An 18,925-nucleotide genomic window follows, 5' to 3' on the forward strand; every position below is an offset into this window, starting at 1 on the left:
CAAGTTCTTGCTCTTCCAATTAAACCAACGTGCTATTTATAGATGGAGATGCTCCTTTGTTGCTTGGACATCACACATATACGTTGTGAGTGAAGAACTAGCCGTTGTGATAGAAACAAAACAGCCCATGTGATTTTGTCTATGAGATGCTCCAGGAGATCATTCTTCTAATGGTCTCTGACTGTCACATTGTACTTGTTGGTCAGAAATATTCTTTCACCAACTGTCAATGAGTTGTCTCTGAGTGTATATCCTTTGCAAATGTATTTCCCATGTGAGAAAATAAGATTTGAATTCCTTTGGATAAGATTGCCACCTAAGTGCAGAAAACTGGGAGATCATTCTCCAGGACGTTGGAGACCATTCTCTGAAATGGTGTGGATAAGGTCCAACGAAAATAGAATTGTTGCAAGTTGTTGCAAGTTGTCAAACAGCTGTAAACTCTTCATCAAAGGCATAGAGTAGCAACTGTTCACTTGTCCTTCAAAGGACACATGAATAGTGAAATGAGTACTCTTTTATGGGAGAGTGTAGCCACCCATGTCATAAACTTGTACTTGGATCAGATGTGAAGCTTCCTTGCAAGCTGTATGTACTTGTTGTTGAGTTCTCATTGGTCTAGATTAACTTCTTTAATGATGTTCTTGGAGAACATAAAGCCTTGTTGCAAGATGTGAAGTTATTATTCCTTAAAGAAGCTTATTCGAGTAAGCTCAAGAACCAAAATCAATTCCTTGCCTTAAATGACTTATTTGCACTGTTATGATCCTTTAATAAGTCCAACTTAAAAGTTCATTCTTGTCTTGTACCAAGTTGACTTGAATAAGTGCTTATGCTTTTGAACACGTGAGTCTGGAGACCAATCTGAGATCATTCTCTGAGGCAGATTTGTCTAAAACGTGTTTGATTCTTTTCTTATGAGTGAAACAAGGTTAATTTAATCCATTGCATCTGTTCTTAAATTAAATCACTCAAGAGCACTTGTTAGATCACAAAATAATCAGAATCAAATTAAAATTTAATTAAGGGTTGTTATCTTTAAAACATCAAAATAAGATTTTGTCTCAACAATCATGAACTAAAATTTATTAAATATCATAGACAAAAAAAACATTGGTAAACAAAACTAGACATTTTGAGTGAAATTAATTATTAGTTCGTTTAAAAAAAAATATTTTGTTGTAGTTGTTACTATTATTATTGACATATTATGTCTCACATAGTCAAGTTGATAAAAACATTACAATATGCAGATTTTTTTATTTTTTATACTATAATATGTAGATGTTAGTGTTTTAGTTGATTTAGTGGTGATTGACGCTGAACTTGATAGGAAGAACCACGATTCGATTTTTTGCAATTGCGTTCGGTAGGGGGCTTGAAACATTTGATGTCAGAAATGACCCCTAAATCAGATTAAACTGATAGTGAAAGCCAAAACAAAAATATCCTACTTATTTATTGGCTTAAATGCAGTTTTGGCCCATCAAGTTTCACAATTGCTTGATTTTGGCCCCCCACATTTCAATTGCTTGATTTTAACCCTCTAAGTTTCACAATTGCTTGATTTTATCCCTCCAAGTTTCAATTGCTCGATTTTGGCCCTCCAAGTTTACCCCATTTTGCATTTGCTAGCCCCCCGTTGACTTTTTTTAATATAAATTGCTTATGTGACATTTTAAAAAAATTATAAATATGTTTTAATTAAAAAATAATAATATTTGCTTTTATAAAAATGTATTAAAAATTGTTTTTTTAATAAAAAGTTTAATAATTATTTTTTATTTAAAAAAAAGTTTACAAAGTTTTTAAAAAATAATTCATAAAATGTTTTTTTACTTTTTTATATAACAAAATTATTTTACAAACTACATATAATAAAAAAAATTATAATTTAGTTTTTAAAAAACAATTTGTAATTTATTTATTTATTTTTAAATACTTATTTAATTTTAAAATGTCACATAACCAATTTTTAATGAAAATATTCAACGGGGGGCTAGCAAATGCAAAAGGGGGTAAACTTGGGGGGCCAAAATCGAGCAATTGAAACTTGGAGGGCTAAAATCAAGCAATTGTGAAACTTAGGGGGTTAAAATCAAGCAATTAAAATGTGGGGGACCAAAATCAAGCAATTGTGAAACTTGGGGGGTCAAAACTGCATTTAAGCCTTATTTATTTTAAGAGATAAAAGTTTGACTAAATAATTATTTGACCCAATATCAATGATTTAAAACTTAGAGTAACTATTTTTTATTTTTGTCATGTAGTCCAATCGATAGAAATGTCACGCTTAAGCTGAATAAGTGGGGTGCCACTGAATTTTAAAAGTAAGGTGGATGGATTCAATCCAATCCATTAACTAAATGAATGAATTCGATCTAATCCATTAACTAATTTTATTACTAATTGATGGATCGGATGGATCCATTATTCAATCCAATCCATTAACTAAATGAATGAATTCGATCCAATTCATTAACTAATTTTATTACTAATTGATGGATCGGATGAATGCATTAGTGAATGGATTGGATGAATAATGGATAAATAGAATTTTTTGACACCCCTAAGTGCCAGGATGCAATATCTTTTACCAATTGAGTTAAACTCATGTGGAGAACTTAGAGTAACTATTATAATGAAAATATAAGTTGTTATAATTAAAATGGAAAACAGAGAAATAACATTGCTAATGATTAATTAAGCCTTGAAGCCACAATTGGATAGTGAATCAAGCAACCTCGTCATTGTTAATAAGACATTTTGCCCAATCTTTAGTTAGAGTTGTGTTCCAAATCATATATTCATCTAGTTGAATAAAATCACCAATACAATCATTTATGGAGACTACACTTCAAAATATTAGCCACAACGATAGTGTATGAGCTCAGTCTGCTAAGCTCATAGATCAAAGCTCTAATAAACAAATGTAGCATATCAACTGATTTAATTTTATAATGCCATAACAATACTTATTTTTTTGTTGTTGACCGTAATTCAATGTGTTGTGTGAAATTAAATTGCTCTAATAATCGATTCATTTAAGCCAAGTTGATTATTCTATTTAACCAAATGACTACTCAAGAAAAGATATTATTGATGAGAGGATCAATGGAGAAAAGCAAACTCATCTTATTCTCAGAATGAATGAATAATGAACCTTGTGTTTGTTACAATTGACTTGGAGCTATATATCTATTTACAAATACCAGAGAAAGAAACTATTAAGTTACAACATGTAACAAACTATTAGCTAACTCTATTTTACTAACTCTAGTAAAAACTAACTAATACTAGTTAAGATAATAGTTCTCCTCAAGTTGGACTATGTGTATGCTACATAGTCCCAACTTGGATAACAAAGAAGAAAAGGCAGGAGAATGTAATGGCTTAGTAAACACATCACCTAGCTGAGAGCTCAAGGGAACTGGAAGTAAATGAATGAGTTTGGACTGCAACTTCTCTCGGATAACATGGCAATCCAATTCAATATGTTTGCTGCGTTTCCTGAAATGTAGGGTCGTGAGCAAGATAAATTGCAGACTTGCACTTGCTATCACAATAAACAGAAGCAGCTTGGGAAAACTTGATGCGGAGGTCTTGAAACAAATAGTTAAGCCATTTCTTAGGATGCAAATAAAGTAGAAATAATGCAACTTAATGAAACAAATAGTTGCCCTACTTTCATTAGGATGTATTTCGGCAGTAATGTCAAACAATATTTCTTTGTTGTTGACAGATTTGTAATTCGGCAGCAATGTCATAACAATGTGCACACTAAACTATAACTTCGATTGCAGTTAGAATTTATAAAGAGATTATTTTTAATGGTTTTCTACTTTGGTGAATTTTTTGAATAGGGTGACCTGATTCTTATATCTTAGTGCGACTACACACCTGATGCAATATGGCGTATTCCACCATCAGACTTAAATAACGGAATCAAAAGTGCAGAAACTCCGAACTAACTTCTTGGGCATTTTCCTCCTAGCAACAAATTAACCACGATAGCGCTCAAAAGATCTTTTGCCACAACATAACCATCTCCACACAGTGCGTCTAATAAGTGTTGGGCCAACAAACTATCACCACAACATGATGTTCCTTTAGTGAAGTGGCCTAGGTGTATATCCTCAAAGTGTCTAACTATCACTTTGCGGAGACATTGCTTGATGTTAGTGTCCATCTTTTTGTTTTCCTCTCGATATTATTTTTCCTAACAACTCAAAATGTGGTGGACGAGCACCGCTTCCTGCCGCACCTCCCGGACCACAACTTCATGTTCCCCAGCACCTACCGGACCACAGCTTCATGTTCCCATGAACCTCTCAGACAACAACTTCCTGCTCGCTCTCCATGTAACTACCAGAAATACAGGCCAGATTGCATATCGCTTCTACACAGAAGCAAGCTTGAGCAACCGAAGAGGTCGTAATTGAAGCGGAAGCCCATGATGTAGCTAAAGAGATCACGACTGAAGCGACCGCGAAGAATGCTTTAAGAGAGATATATAAACGATTGAAATAAAAATTTGCAAAATTTGCAGAAAGGAGCACCATGTCGAATGAGCTAGCTAAACATGGTGTGTTCACGATCACATCAAAATCCCATCCTGCAAGATTTTACCATGAAACAAAAAACTTGCATTAAAAATTTAAGAGTGTAACGCTACTAAACTTCAGTAGATTTTTCATTTGAGAAAAAGCAGGAAACTAAAAAACAATGACGTAAAGTAATATTGGTATTACCGTCTCTTTCAATAATTGCTCCGCAATTTGGACTCAATATGGAAGCACCTGTATGAAAGGTAGCAATAGGGTAATTTTTACTCCATTATATCAATGGTGTTGAGACGAGTAATCGAAGTTAATTTAGGGGCAATTTTTACCACAAAAATTACTGAAGGACTAGAAATTCTAGTCTTAATAAAGAAAAAAAAAAAAACAAAGAATATACCAGAAAATGAGACGAGGGAAACGACAAAAGATGAAGCCTTCAGCGCAGAAACTTTAGTGTTGTCATCTAAGTTCTCGACACCGGAAAACGTAGGTCTTTTTCGGCAGCAATTTTGAGATTTTGAATCTCGATCTCGGCTGTAGAAATTAACAAGCATTAGAGTTTCACATTTAAATTAGAAGAATGAAAAGATGTAGTAACAAAATAAAGGTAGAAAACTCACAAAATTAACCGGTTCATCCTCCATCACGTTATAACTCCGCTTCTTTCCCCTTTCCATCTTCTGCCATAAAAAATAAGTAAAGTTTAATACTTTTTTAAAATTCGGAATAAGAAAATACTACTATAAATCAAGGTAAGAGTATGAATTATTGAAGATGGGATTTTGAATCTCCATCTCACTTAGAAAATTTCGTTAGAAATAAGTGAAATTGAGGTACTAATGGAATCATTAACCACCAAAAATAACTTACACATAATTAAAAAAGTGGAGAAATTTGAAATATTTGCTAAAAAGTAGGGGCGTTGCTACATACACCTGAGGGGCGTTGTACATATATTCCTATATATTTTATACTTTGAACCCTCTGAAATTTTACTTTTGCACCATCAAAGAGAAGAAAAAGATACTACCAGGAATGCCGGCCAGATTGCATAACATTTCTACACAGAAGCTTGAGCAACCGAAGATGTCGTAATTGAAGCGGAAGCCCGTGATGTAGCTGAGATAACGACGAAGCAACTGCGAAGAAAGCTTTAAGAGAGATATATAAACAATTGAAATAAAAATTTGCAGAAAGGAGCACCATGTCGAGTGAGCTAGCTAAACATGGTGTGTTCACGATCATATCAAAAGTGTTCATGTTCACCGACAAGCTACAAATCCAAGCTTCCGCGTTGAATCAGAATTGATTTTGGATTTTTTTCTCCTTTTTCTCTTTCTTTCTTATTCCTTCTCTGCCCTTAATAGTTAATACGCAGCCTTTCCCAAATCCACCCTCACATCACCCAGATCCATCACTCTAACCAACTACATGTTGTTCTTCCTCTAATTCCACAGCCACACAGATATGCGGCCACCACGAAATGTTGATGATGAGGAAAAAGAGAGATTAGATGGAGAAATTGGAGAAGAATATTGAAATATGGAGGAGGGATAAATGGTAGTATTAAGAATCAAGATATGGGGAGATAAATCAAATACTGTACAAATGGTAGAAAACTCTGGATAAATGGAAGTAAGACACTCGTTTGTAGGGCTTAGGGTTGGGAACAGGCCAGGCCAGGCCTTGACAGGCCTGAGCCTGGCCTACGATTTTTTTCAGGCTTGAGTCTGGCCTGTGGTCTATTAAATGTTATTTTTTTTGCCCTGGCCTGAGCTTTTTAAAAGTCTGGCCTGACCTTGTAGCCTGTTTAAAAGTCTTTGTTACATTAAAGCTTCTCTATATAGTTTTTTTAAATAGACTAAACAGACCTTAAAAAGTTCACATTTAAATTTTTATAATTTCTACAACATTAAGAAAATGCTAATAATATGATTAATACAATAATTAAAAACTAATAAAATAACAAATACGATTACGAAAAGTCGCAATAATTAAAAGCTAATAATATTTATATAAATAATATTTTTTTATAAGATATAAATAATAATTATTATAAACAGGTCGGCCTATCAGGCTTCGTAGGCCTTTTTAGAAGCCTAAGTCTGGCCTATTTATGTAAACAGACCGTTTTCAAAGCCTAAGCCTGACATTTTTAATAACCAGGTCAGGCCAGACCAGGCTTATACAGGCCAGGCCGAAGGCCCCTGTAGGCCGCCTGGCCTATTCCCAACCCTAGTAGGGGTGCTCGCTGTTCGGTTTGGATCAGTTTTGAGGCAAAAACTCATCTTATCCAAAAATAAATTCATTTGCGGTTTGGTTCGATTTTGGATGACAAATATAAAAAATCTGACCCAATCCAATCCAATATTATGCGGTTTAATTTAGATCAGTTTTTGGATATCCAAATTATAAGTTTGACATTTTTGACAAAATAAATATTAAGTTTGATGTAAATATAACATATAATATATTGAAAATTAATATTTTGGAATGATAATTACCAATTATATTCGAAACATATAAAAAGTAAAAAAAAAATAGATTAAATTAAACTAACATATAGTATTAATAAAATTTAAAATGAAAAAAAAGGTTAATGCAATATATATATATATATATATATATATTTATTATAAATAAATATTAAAATATATTTATGCGGTTTGGTTCGGTTTGGATCGGTTTTAAGAAATCAATCCGAAATTCGATCCGATCCAGCGGTTTTCACAAAAGAACATCCAAACACATCCAAAAAACTTCGGTTTTTTGCGATTTTCGGTTTTTTGGATCGATTTTCAGTTTTTATTTGGATTGGTTTGGATTTGAGCACCCCTACTCGTTTGCAAAGAGAAGATAATTGGATTTTTTTTTTCTTTTTTTACAATATTTATTGGGCTGGTTTTGATTGATTTTTGTTGAAAGATTTTCAAATGCCATATTTTTTTTAGGCTTAATTAGTCTATTGGTCCCTTAAAGACATTTTAGGTTTTACAATGGTCCCTTAAAGAAAAAAAGGCCCGGATTGGTCTCATATTGGTCTTTCCGTTAAATTTTAACTCCAAATATAACAAAAAATTTCAATGGTTAAAATTTTAAAAATTAATAAGGTTTTTGGTGGACCACTTACACTTAATGATATCCATAATTCAGTCTACTAAAACTAACATTTTTGTAAAAAATTGACGGAAAGGACCAATTGAGAAACAGATGTGTCTTTAAGGGACCAATCCTGACCTTTTTTTCTTTAAGGGACCATTGTGAACCCTAAAATATCTTTAAGGGACCAAAAGACTAATTAAGCCTTTTTTTATAAGCAAAAAATGAATCATAAGGTGTACAAGGGGTATCAAATCCTTACAATTCTAAAAGAAATCATTAGATGCTAAAAATACAAGATAATAAATCTTTACACCAATCTGAAAATACAAGAGAAGACTAAGAAGCTATTCAACCAACAAACTAAAATCAGGAAATATAAATAATTTGATCCACTAAGAATTGCAAGTTAATGACATCTCATCTAAACATTATATTATTACGGGCTCGCCATAAGCTCCATGTGATTGCCAACCAAATTATATGTCGAGCTTTTGCATATGACTTATTCTTCACCAAAGCACCAAAGGAGATAAAGTGCTTCCAACTAACTTCAAAGGGGATAAAATCCACATTCAGCCAGACGAAAATTCTCTTCCAAATTTGTTGCGAAAAAGAACAATTAAAAAATACATGGTCAATATCTTCCTCTTCTCTGAAATAAAAAGCACAACACAACTCACGCGGATTAAGAATAACAAGTTTGCTGTGCTGGTTTGGTTACTTCTATGTTTTGCTTTTGCAGCAAATGTAAGAGAGGAGAATGCACAACACAACACGTTTCTCTTCCACGTTCTTGTGGACCAATGCCCTGCACGTGTTATATTCCATTGTGCATGTGTTATCCCTGTTTCAATCAATTTCGGATTATATGTTTCGAATTAAAGTTGATTTCGGATTGTATAATCCAAAACAAATTGGGAACAAAATAAGGGTATTTTTGGGCTTTTGGAGGCCTAAAAAACAATTTTCTTTCTTTTGGCGTCCTACGGATTTTTTCGCACACCCTACTTATTTTTTTAAGTAGAAAAAAGTGTAAAATTCTGAAAATTTTAAAATTTTACATATCCGCTACTTAAGTAGAGAATGATAGAGGATGTGAAATTTTTTATTTTTATAATGTCCGCTACTTAAGTAGCGGAACAATAAAATTGAAAATTAGGAAGAAGCACGAAGAAACATGTAGGTTGTCAAAATAAATTTTTATTTTGCATGAGTAAGTGATAGTAAAACTCTCCTAAATTTATTTGGTTATCATTTTAAAGTAGAAATAATGCAAGTCTATCTAATCTATCACCTAATTCATTGTCACACAACTTAATTCACTTGGATGAAATGTCTCTGTTTATGCGTCAATTTATTGACAATATTTTAATGTTCCTGTTACTGTGTTATTGTTGCACTACTTGGCAAGGGTGTTGATGCTTGGTTAACAATTCTTAATCTTTTATGCGAACAATAAGTATCATCTCACAATGTATGGGACAAGAGGAACAATGAAGAAGATTAAAGACGCTTTGGATCCTACAAAATGTTGGGACTTAGAGCCAATGTCTAGATATAAATGGGTGATTTTTTTTATAAAAATGTTTAGACGTTTTACATGCAATGTAACATGACAAGTGTTAAAGGAATTACATACAACATAATAAGTGTGATGCATGTAATAAGTCAAGGGTATCGCATAATCGCATTCACATACAAGATGCAATGGATGGATAGGTGATCCACCACCAAATCATTGAATTGTGTGCATTTTCAATATGTTAATCAAAATAATTTTCTGCAATTATGAAGGATGACAACCCAATATTACTTCATACTGCTCTACTATGGCAAATGGCAATAATACTACAAGAAAGTAGAGGCATGAGAATTATATTTGTACCGTGTAGAATCTAAGAAACCATGTGGTACGTTGAAGAAGATGCCACAAACCTCAACTGTGCATATATATTTTCGGATCAAGATTTACTGCAGTTGTAAATCACAAAGTTACACGTTGTTTTAGATCTCATCCGTCCATTTCAGATCGGTCGGTTCATATTGAATCTATACAAAATCAGTCCAAATCAATCTGAACCATTCAGATTAGATCGGACGGTCCTTATTTAACACAGCGTGAAACTGTGTGAAAAGTTTACTGCAGGAAATCCTGTTCCTATATTTTCAATCTTAAAATATATATGCACAGTTATTTTGTTGAATGGTAATGTCATTTCTTCCTTGAGTTATTTTTTAATTTTGTGTCGGTTATTTACTAGTTCCAGTGTATTCACATTGGTCAATCTGAACGTATACAATTTATAGTTCAATTTTTGTAAATTTTTTCCAAATATGGATTGCACATTCCAAACAAATTATCTTTGGATTGTGGGATTTGAAGAGGGGTATAAAAAGAAAACTAGAAGGACTTTTGAGAACATATTCTATAATACAAAAATTTTAACACTTTTTAACGGTGACTAATTTTAGTTAGAAAATATGTGAGATACTACGTAAGGTAAATTCTCTCATCTCAATATAATTTTCTCATAGTTAGATATTGAATTCTTGATTAACTGTTTAAAAGATAACTCAAATATTTTACCACTTGAATCAATTCATTATTAATGAATATTTATTAATTTTAACCAATAAAAAAAGTGTGTTGGTACTTGGTAAGTAGTTCTCCTCTCATTTTCAAATATCAGGCTATTGAGTTGGGACAAATTTTAACCTCTAATGGTCACACACACATCGAAATTAAGTAAACATTTATTGCATTTCTTTGATTTTTCTTCTATTCAAAATTGATTCACCACCTATTTTCATTTGAACTCCCTACCAGTTTTTTTTTTTTTTTTTGTATAAGAACTCCCTACCAATTTCTATTATATACAGTAGTAGCCTTATTGAATCAAATAAATAAATAAATAAAAAACTTCTTAAACATTGAATAAGATATACGGTGAAATACCAGGTAATTCAACATGATTTTTTTTTCTTTCTTGTCAAAATTCAACATGATTTTTTCAGCGTAATATTAATTATCAAACGAAAATTGATTTCCTAATGGAACAACAAGACGCTGTAATCAATCTCAATCGTTCGATCTAAAATTAACGATTGAAATTATTTTAATACAAAAGACACAATTTTCAATCTTATTTATTTGATCTAATATGAACGGTCCAAATAAAAAATTGCGTGTAAATGTGTTAATTTGTTTTTTTGACTTACAATGGAGCAGATGCATCCAACCCAAAACCTTATATATATTACCAAACCTCTCACCATTAGATCAAATTCCGTAGTTTAAATGCGTTAATATTTTACCGCAAACAATCTACATCCACATTACAAAACATAGCATAAACAACTGTTTTTTTTTTTTTTTTGAGTCAATGTCATCTCTTGAAGGGTAAAAGTTGGACCTACCAGCAAAACCATGTGGTGTGGAAGCAACTAAGAATTCTCAAAACGGGTCAATAATATCTAACTTTTTTCACTTCTGTTTTCTATCACTCTTTCTTTGCACTTTCACGCGTGTTTCCACACATTTTTTTCTTTGACTTCACGTAACAAATCCTCTTTAAATTTCCATTTCTCATTTATTCATTTTCTTACCTTCAATTACTTCTTACATATTTTTCTTAGTGATTCCAATATGAAGTGTTTTTTCTTCAAACATAAATCAAAATCAGACCCAGATTTAAACCATAAAAAGAAGAAAAACAATGCAACAAAAAAATCTACTAGTGCTCATTCATCACCAAGGAGTATAAAAGAGTTGTACAAAGAGAAGGAACACAATTTCAGAGTTTTTACACTAAGGGAGCTTATAAATGCAACAAATGGTTTCAATAAGGTGCTGAAAATTGGAGAAGGAGGTTTTGGTAAAGTATATAGAGGAACAATTACTCCTGAAAATGGAATTGGTAACTCAATTGTGGTTGCAATAAAAAAACTCAACACTCGTGGATTTCAGGTATACATATATACATGTTTGTCGAGATAGTTCGCGATTTTGTTGGAATTAGTTGAATTACAAGTTAGTTATTGTTTAAGGTAGTTATAAGTTTTTGTTGAAACAACCAATGTTAATAATTAATTTGTTAGTTTTGCTGAGATGAAAATCGAACTCCTAATCTCTTATCATGCTAGTTAGTTTTTTGTGTCGGGTAGCCTAGTTGCTAGAATTCCATGTGAATAAGTGGAATGTTCAAGGTTCGAACCCCGTGATCTGTGTACATAAAATATGTTTCTACTAACTGAACTAAATTCACGGGGACTAGTTGCTAGTTGGTTATGCTTCTTACTTTACTATCGCTATATTAAACGATCATACATTCATTGAAATCATCTTTTTCGTTCTGTCCGTTCGTTCTATCTAAATTTACGGTGTTAAATGTGTACAATTTTATATGTTTGTTTTCTGTTTATTAAAAGGGGCATAAAGAATGGCTTGCAGAAGTTCAATTTCTAGGAATTGTGAATCATCCAAATTTGGTTAAGCTTTTGGGATATTGTTCTGTTGATGGTCAGAGTGGAATCCAACGGTTGTTAGTGTATGAGTTTATGCCTAATAGGAGTTTAGAAGATCATCTTTTCAGTCGTTCATTACCTCTTTTGCCTTGGAAAACAAGATTACAGATCATGCTTGGTGCTGCTCAAGGATTACAGTATCTACATGAGGGATTGGAAATTCAGGTATCTACCCTCAGTTTATGCAAATTCATTCCGAACGTACAAAATACTCCCTCTAGTCTAATATATAAACAAAAATTCTTTTTTTTAGGTTCATTGAATAATTGTATCTGGTCCATAATATGAATCAAATACATTAGTTATTCAATAAAAATGAAAAAAGAATCTTTTCTGAGACCGGAGAGAGTATATTTTGTTGACCATATATCAGTTAGCTGACATGAACTTAATTTTTTATTAATTTTGTTGTAGACTAAATAAACAATATTTCACAGGCTTATCTTTAGTGATGTTCTTTGACTAGGACCAAATATTGACTATTTGATCTATTAGTCCAACTAACATAACATAATGGGAAGAATAAGATGGAAACTAAAGACATATAACAATGCATGTTAGCTAGCTGATACTGAATATTCTTAATGCACATCAGACTGTATACCTTTTTGGCTCATAATCTTTTCAACTACCACCAAACCTTATTCCAATAAGTAGGATCGACTACATGGATAAAACGACGTCATAATGTTTAATCGATTATTTTTAGGTTTTTCTCTGTCTATAGCGATTCGACTATCCTTTATGTGATTTACTTTCCTTAATATAGAATCTGCATATCTTCTCTTCACATGCTCATTTTATTTTATTTTTATTTTAAAGGTGATCTATAGAGATTTCAAATCATCAAATGTGCTGTTGGACAAGGAATTCCATCCTAAGCTCTCAGATTTTGGTCTTGCTAGGGAGGGCCCAACAGGTGACAAGACTCATGTCTCTACTGCGGTAAGTTGACTTCATGATGATGGACTATATATTCAATTTTAATGACTGCTAAACTTATATAATAATCACTTTCCAAATACACAATTATTGCACAAATATTATAATTTTCACTGCTATTCAGGTATAATTGTTTTGACTATCTATTCATGTGCAATACTAATCAACCATTATTCCTCAACTATACAACATAGACATTGACATCTGTAATAATTTGAAAAATGAGACAATTGAATGTAATCACATTGGTCAGTATTGTGTCGGTATCGAACACTGACACATGTCTTTGATCAGAAGTGTCGGTGCTATAAGGTTCTTGAACCACATGACCATTCTAACAATTTGTACACCAATTGTTATCAGGTAGTTGGGACAAGGGGCTATGCTGCACCAGAGTATCTTGAAACAGGTCATCTAAAATCAAAGAGTGACGTTTGGAGTTTTGGTGTAGTATTGTATGAGATTCTCACAGGAAGACGAACAATTGAAAGAAATCTTCCGATAGCGGAACAAAAGCTTATAGAATGGGTTAAAAACTACCCTGCTGATACTAGCAGATTCAGCTTGATTATAGACCCTCGACTCACGAAACAATATTCTCTTGATTCAGCTAGGAAAATTGCTAAGTTGGCAGATAGTTGCTTGAAGAAGAATGCTGAAGATAGGCCATCAATGAGTCAAGTAGTGGAAAATTTGAAACAAGCATTGGAATGTTCATAAAGTTAAACACTAGTTTGAACTCTCAATTTCCTTGACCTGAGATGGTTCCAAATGTTGGATTACTTAATTAAATTAACTATAGATTGGTTCCAAGATAAATTGATGAAGAATCAAATATAGTTAATAAGAGGAACATATAAACGAGTCCTAAATCCATGCCCAATCATGTACAAAGCTTATCCATGAAGTTTATACAGTGATTAACTACTATTGAAGTTCATGTGTGAGTGATTAGTTTCGTATTTGACTAAAATGAGTTAAATGAGTGATACATAAGAAGCGACTCATATATCAAATGCTTTAAGAATTTTGGTGGAGATGTGATGTTTATGGATTCATCAACTTAACGCAATTTTGTTTTTTCGCCGGAACTTTGCACAAGTTAATTATTAATAATGAATTTTGGGTTTTTTTAATATTAATTATATGATGAAGATTTTTTATTCTTTGTGCATAAATATTTTAAAAGAATACGATAGATTAGTCCTTTATCTCAGAATTTCTAATTTGCATAATACTTCATTTTAAATTACAATTTTTGCTGCAATATTTTATTTATTTTGCTTATTGGAGAGTTCTCAATTTTCTTTTAAATTGATGCAATAATTTGGTTGGTTTTGAATATTTATAAAAGGTGAGTTTCTATCCACACCCCTTTTTACAAATGAGAGATACTATTTGTTACAAATGGTTTGAATCACAAATGAAGGGATCATCAATGCGTGACATGTTTCTAAAGGGTGAACAACAATCTGAATTGACGAATTGGCACAAAAAAGGGATTGTTTTATTGTAAAAAGGGCATTTTGAAAAGAAAAATAAAACGGAAACAGGTTTTATAAGTAAAAATGTAAAATAGAGTGCAAATAGCAAGCTCTTTATAAAGGCCGGTCAATCTTAAATTACACTTTGGGCCCATAAAAGTTACAAGGTTAGAATTTTTCTATTTACCCACCCTATCTTTGGAATTGATTATTAGTTTTTTTTTGACGAAATTGATTGTTAGTGTTGAAATTGATTATTCTTTAAGTTATTGATTTTTTTTTTTAAAATTGATTAGATTGTGATTAGAAATTGGGATTTTAGTTAGTTGTTGGATTAGTTTGTGATTAATGATATTGACCGTTGAATATGATTGTTGGATTAGTTTGTGGTAGTTTGTGCTCTAGGTGTTCGATGAAATACCTGAATGAACATTTTGTTAAAATTTTGTTGTTATTTAGATATGGAAGAAATTGTCTTAGAGAGGAAGACACGGTAGACAGAGCTATGAACTACTCTACTGACCAGTAACTAAATATGTGACATTCTTGCTATGAACTACTCCATTTACCAATCTTCTAATAAACTTGACACTAGAATTATTGAAATACCAATCATGATTTTTCTATTTTTTTTCCTGTTACTCTTTTGTTCCTTTGAAATCTCAAATTGAAAAGAGATAAGTTCTGTGAAAATGTTTATACATTATATCATTCATCGTAATACAATACAATATCAAAGACTATCCATTTGAGGCATCCACTAAATTATATATGCACCAAACTCAATAAAGTTGGATGCGGAGGGATGTATTGAAAAAATCCAAAAAAATATTATAAAAAACCTAGTAGTTCACGCTTTTAACTTAACTATATGCACGACTTGACCCATCAGAAATATGTGTTTACAGTTCACACAAGAGCAATCTCTATTATAACATCATTCTCCTTAAGTATGTGTCCAACATAAAGATCAGTCCCATATGAATCAACTTCTGAAAGCCTTTGTTTACCACCATGAGACATACTCACAACAAAATCCACAAATTGCCTCCAATTTTCACCTTCAAGCATCCTCTTATTTATTCTTAAATAAGTAAAAGCACTTAATCCTCTTGTTGATGAAACTTGACCATAAGCACTTGAATCATGTCTCTCCAATGCATTCTCACCAGCAAGTTCTCCACCTGCAATCTTTGTTGCCATTCTCACTTGATTAACTAATCCTTCCGGCGAACAATTAGCATCACAAGGTTGTTCATTATCCTTCATTTCCATGCATGTGAAATTCAATATAACACCATGTTTTGCTAACATTTGTGCTATTGGTATATAACCATCATGAAACCTTGTGTTATAGTAACCTGCTGTTAATTCAGTTGCATGTGATCTTGCATTGTAATGCCAATGAATTCCAGCTATTTTTGCTGATAGTTTTGCTCCACTTGATTGAAATATGCTTTTGGCTGATACAAGGATTTTCTCACCATGTTCAACAAGTTTGGTTGAGTACCAATGAAGGAAGAACTCTCCATATTCTGTGTTCCATGTTCCTTCTCTTTTGAAAAATCCAGTATCTTCAGGACTTTGATTATAGTGACCTGAGTCATGAGGTCCACTTGTTCCCCACTCTTTCTTCCCAATTAGCTCTGCTGATGCTTCCAAGGAAGATCTCATATACTGTATGACAAGTAAGTAATTTTAGTTTAGTTGTTTTAAAAAATTTGGGGAATGAGAAATTGTTAATAGTTAAGTCTACACTAATGATCATTTTACAACTGTTTAATTCTTCGAGAAGATTTGAACTTCCCCCTTCGACATTACAATGTCAAACTCAATATCAATGAACCGACATCTCATGGTCTAATGAACTCCATATCACATCATTGTTCAGTGACAAGACATGCTGATGTGACATGTGAATCACTGTTCACATGTGCGTGAACTTGGTCAAAATCAGTAAGGGGCCAGCCTTTTGTAAAATGGGCTAAAGTTAATGGGAGAAAATGCTATTATGAAAGTTAGGGGCCAAAACGGTAAGATTGTGGAAGTTAGAGGCCAAAAGGACAATTTAGCCAACAAGATATTTTTAGTAGTAGCTAGATATTTTGCAATTTTGCCACATGTGAGATGTCTAGTTATTACTAAGATATTGATCAGGGGTCTAATTGTAATGAAACATGTCTATGTCTAAGATTAATACTATGATTTTGGACTATTTTTCCAAAATTAGTTAAAAATTATTGTCTTTTTAATTTTGTACCTTGTCATAGCATTGGAATTCTCCAATGCCTGGAAATGACCAAGTTCCATCAGTTTCAGGATAAGAAGGATATCTCAACTCCCCACAAGGACCAAGTCCCACTTGAATTTCCTGCAAATGTATTTGATCTTAATTAGAACTTAATATCCAGCAATATATAAATGCACGAATTTTACACTGATATTTATTAAACAAAAAATTTACACCGACATTCGATAGAAATCACTATTTGTACATGTCATACTATTAACTTTACTAGTTCCGAAATTGGTAAAGTACTTACTATGATAACATTGCCCAAATAATCTGTAAATCTGTCACGGAAGCTTCTCATGAAATCGGCGTAAACTTGAAGTGGTGTCCTTCCTGCAAGAACTGGCACTGAATCACAACCCAATGAGATGTATTCAGGATTCCTCCTTCCTAATTTGTCTGTGTAAACCAAATCAGGGTTCTTGCTGATTTCTTCCAGCACCCATGGAGGTAGAGGAATGCTATAAAATGCAATAAAAACAGAATTAGTCTCACAAAATTTGTCACCAGATAAGGCCCTGTGTTTAACAAGAGTAATATTTCCATACCTGCAAGAGTCACCAACATTTCCACCACATTGATGAAAAGACATAACAATTTGAAGCTTCAAACCATGTTTTTGAACCATTTGGACAAGTTCAGCATAAGCTTCCCAATTATAGTTCATAGGACCATCTTTTTCAACCAAACCCCACCAAGCATCAACCATTACTCCTTCAACACCAGCACTCTTTAGTGCCATCAAACTAGCATTCATTGCTCTTGCTTTATTCAATTTTCCTCCCATTGTTACTGTGTCTAATGGCAACATCACAAACACCGGTACTCTATTCAAATAAGCATCGTGGTTATGCGCAACCGATGGCACATGAGTCTTCTCCCATTTCTTGTTTAATTTCTTAACTACAGAGTTGTTGTTTTCTGTTGTGAATTGTGTTTCTTGCATTGAACTCTTTACTTTGAGACCAAAAAATGGTTTACTTTTTGGACAAGAAACTTTGTAGGCAAAAACATCATCAAGAGATTTGAAGATTCTTGTTTCTTTCTTACTAATGGAAGAAATTGAAGAACGAAGTGTTAGAGCCATTTCTTAGTGTTATTTCTGTTTGTAATTGAAGATTGTAGGAAGAGAATATATATATAGAACAAAAAAGTTTATTTTTTATTTATTTGAAAAGTGGAAATAGTGCAAAAAAAGTTAGAAAACTTGTCGGCCATGTTTACGTGTTACAGTCTCTTCCATTAGAATCTAATGACTTCAACAAATAAACATGTCGACTATGATACCAAAACAAAAAATATGTCGACTAATGACCATGGCTTCACTTTTTAACTGTTACCTACTTTATAGTTATTTAACTGTCTTGATATTTTTATGAGAGGAATCAAGAACTTAAGAAGCATATTATTATGTGGCTAAGCTTAAAGAAAACGACTTTTCTTTAATGGTGTGCCCAATTAAAAAGGAACCACCAGTTATCCCTTATTCCTCACGGTTGGTTTATTATTTGATACTTCCTCGGATCTTTTTATAGAAAAAATATCTAGATTAATAAAAATTGATATATTATGAATCAAATATATTAATTTTTGCTGATTCATTTGTATCTTACAAAAAGGATCGGAAATAGTACTACATAAATAATTGGGTTTTAAGAAAGAGTCGGACCCGGTAAAACTTAATAGTATATATAAGAAATTATTGATCTACATTGTTCGCTATTTATATTCACACGTCATACTCATTAGTATTGAAAATGAAAGAATGTGTTGCAAAAAACTCTATAAGTCTCGTATATAATAAAGATAAAGCTTGTAATGCATTTATAAAGTGAAGTATGATGAGTAATCTCATATATTATATTAGTTTAATTTAATCTATATTTTTTCTATTTTGATTTAATTGTACTTTAGCTCTGCAATTTTAGTCCTTCATTTTTTTAGTCAATTTTCCTACACAATTTGCAGTCCATCTCTCCATTTTCCTTCAAATTTTACATTGAGGAGCAATCATTGAC

General features: G+C 32.4%; 3 protein-coding genes across 6 annotated transcripts; 1 reads left to right on the forward strand and 2 right to left on the reverse strand.

The window, feature by feature from the left end:
* Positions 1-3,115: 3,115 nt before the first annotated feature.
* On the reverse strand, positions 3,116-6,205 carry LOC123909447. 4 transcript variants are annotated; one of them, XR_006809923.1, is made up of 6 exons: positions 5,618-6,205; positions 5,183-5,242; positions 4,960-5,096; positions 4,752-4,799; positions 3,901-4,615; positions 3,116-3,510 (listed from the first exon to the last, which is right to left on the reverse strand). XR_006809923.1 is itself a non-coding variant. In XM_045960290.1 (5 exons), the coding sequence occupies exons 2-5, from the start codon at positions 5,197-5,199 to the stop codon at positions 4,332-4,334; spliced, it is 486 nt and encodes a 161-aa protein (XP_045816246.1). In that variant the 5' UTR covers positions 5,200-5,242; positions 5,618-6,205; the 3' UTR covers positions 3,116-4,331. The 4 variants fall into 4 exon arrangements, 3 of the variants coding, with proteins under 3 accessions (XP_045816246.1, XP_045816245.1, XP_045816244.1); XM_045960290.1 differs by having other exon boundaries at positions 3,116-4,615; XM_045960289.1 differs by having other exon boundaries at positions 3,116-4,615; positions 5,593-6,205.
* Positions 6,206-11,155: 4,950 nt separating this feature from the next.
* Positions 11,156-14,139, forward strand: LOC123907910 (probable serine/threonine-protein kinase PBL19). Its single transcript, XM_045958368.1, has 4 exons — positions 11,156-11,631; positions 12,093-12,353; positions 13,011-13,133; positions 13,494-14,139. The coding sequence occupies exons 1-4, from the start codon at positions 11,311-11,313 to the stop codon at positions 13,848-13,850; spliced, it is 1,062 nt and encodes a 353-aa protein (XP_045814324.1). The 5' UTR covers positions 11,156-11,310; the 3' UTR covers positions 13,851-14,139.
* Positions 14,140-15,296: 1,157 nt separating this feature from the next.
* LOC123907909 (beta-amylase 3, chloroplastic-like) lies at positions 15,297-18,225 on the reverse strand. The gene is made up of 4 exons (XM_045958367.1): positions 17,456-18,225; positions 17,158-17,368; positions 16,875-16,985; positions 15,297-16,291 (listed from the first exon to the last, which is right to left on the reverse strand). Exons 1-4 carry the CDS (start codon positions 17,992-17,994, stop codon positions 15,524-15,526), a joined length of 1,629 nt encoding a protein of 542 aa, XP_045814323.1. The 5' UTR covers positions 17,995-18,225; the 3' UTR covers positions 15,297-15,523.
* Positions 18,226-18,925: the final 700 nt, after the last annotated feature.

This window comes from Trifolium pratense, linkage group LG2 (genome assembly GCF_020283565.1).
Source record: "Trifolium pratense cultivar HEN17-A07 linkage group LG2, ARS_RC_1.1, whole genome shotgun sequence".
NCBI classification, from domain to species: domain Eukaryota; kingdom Viridiplantae; phylum Streptophyta; class Magnoliopsida; order Fabales; family Fabaceae; genus Trifolium; species Trifolium pratense.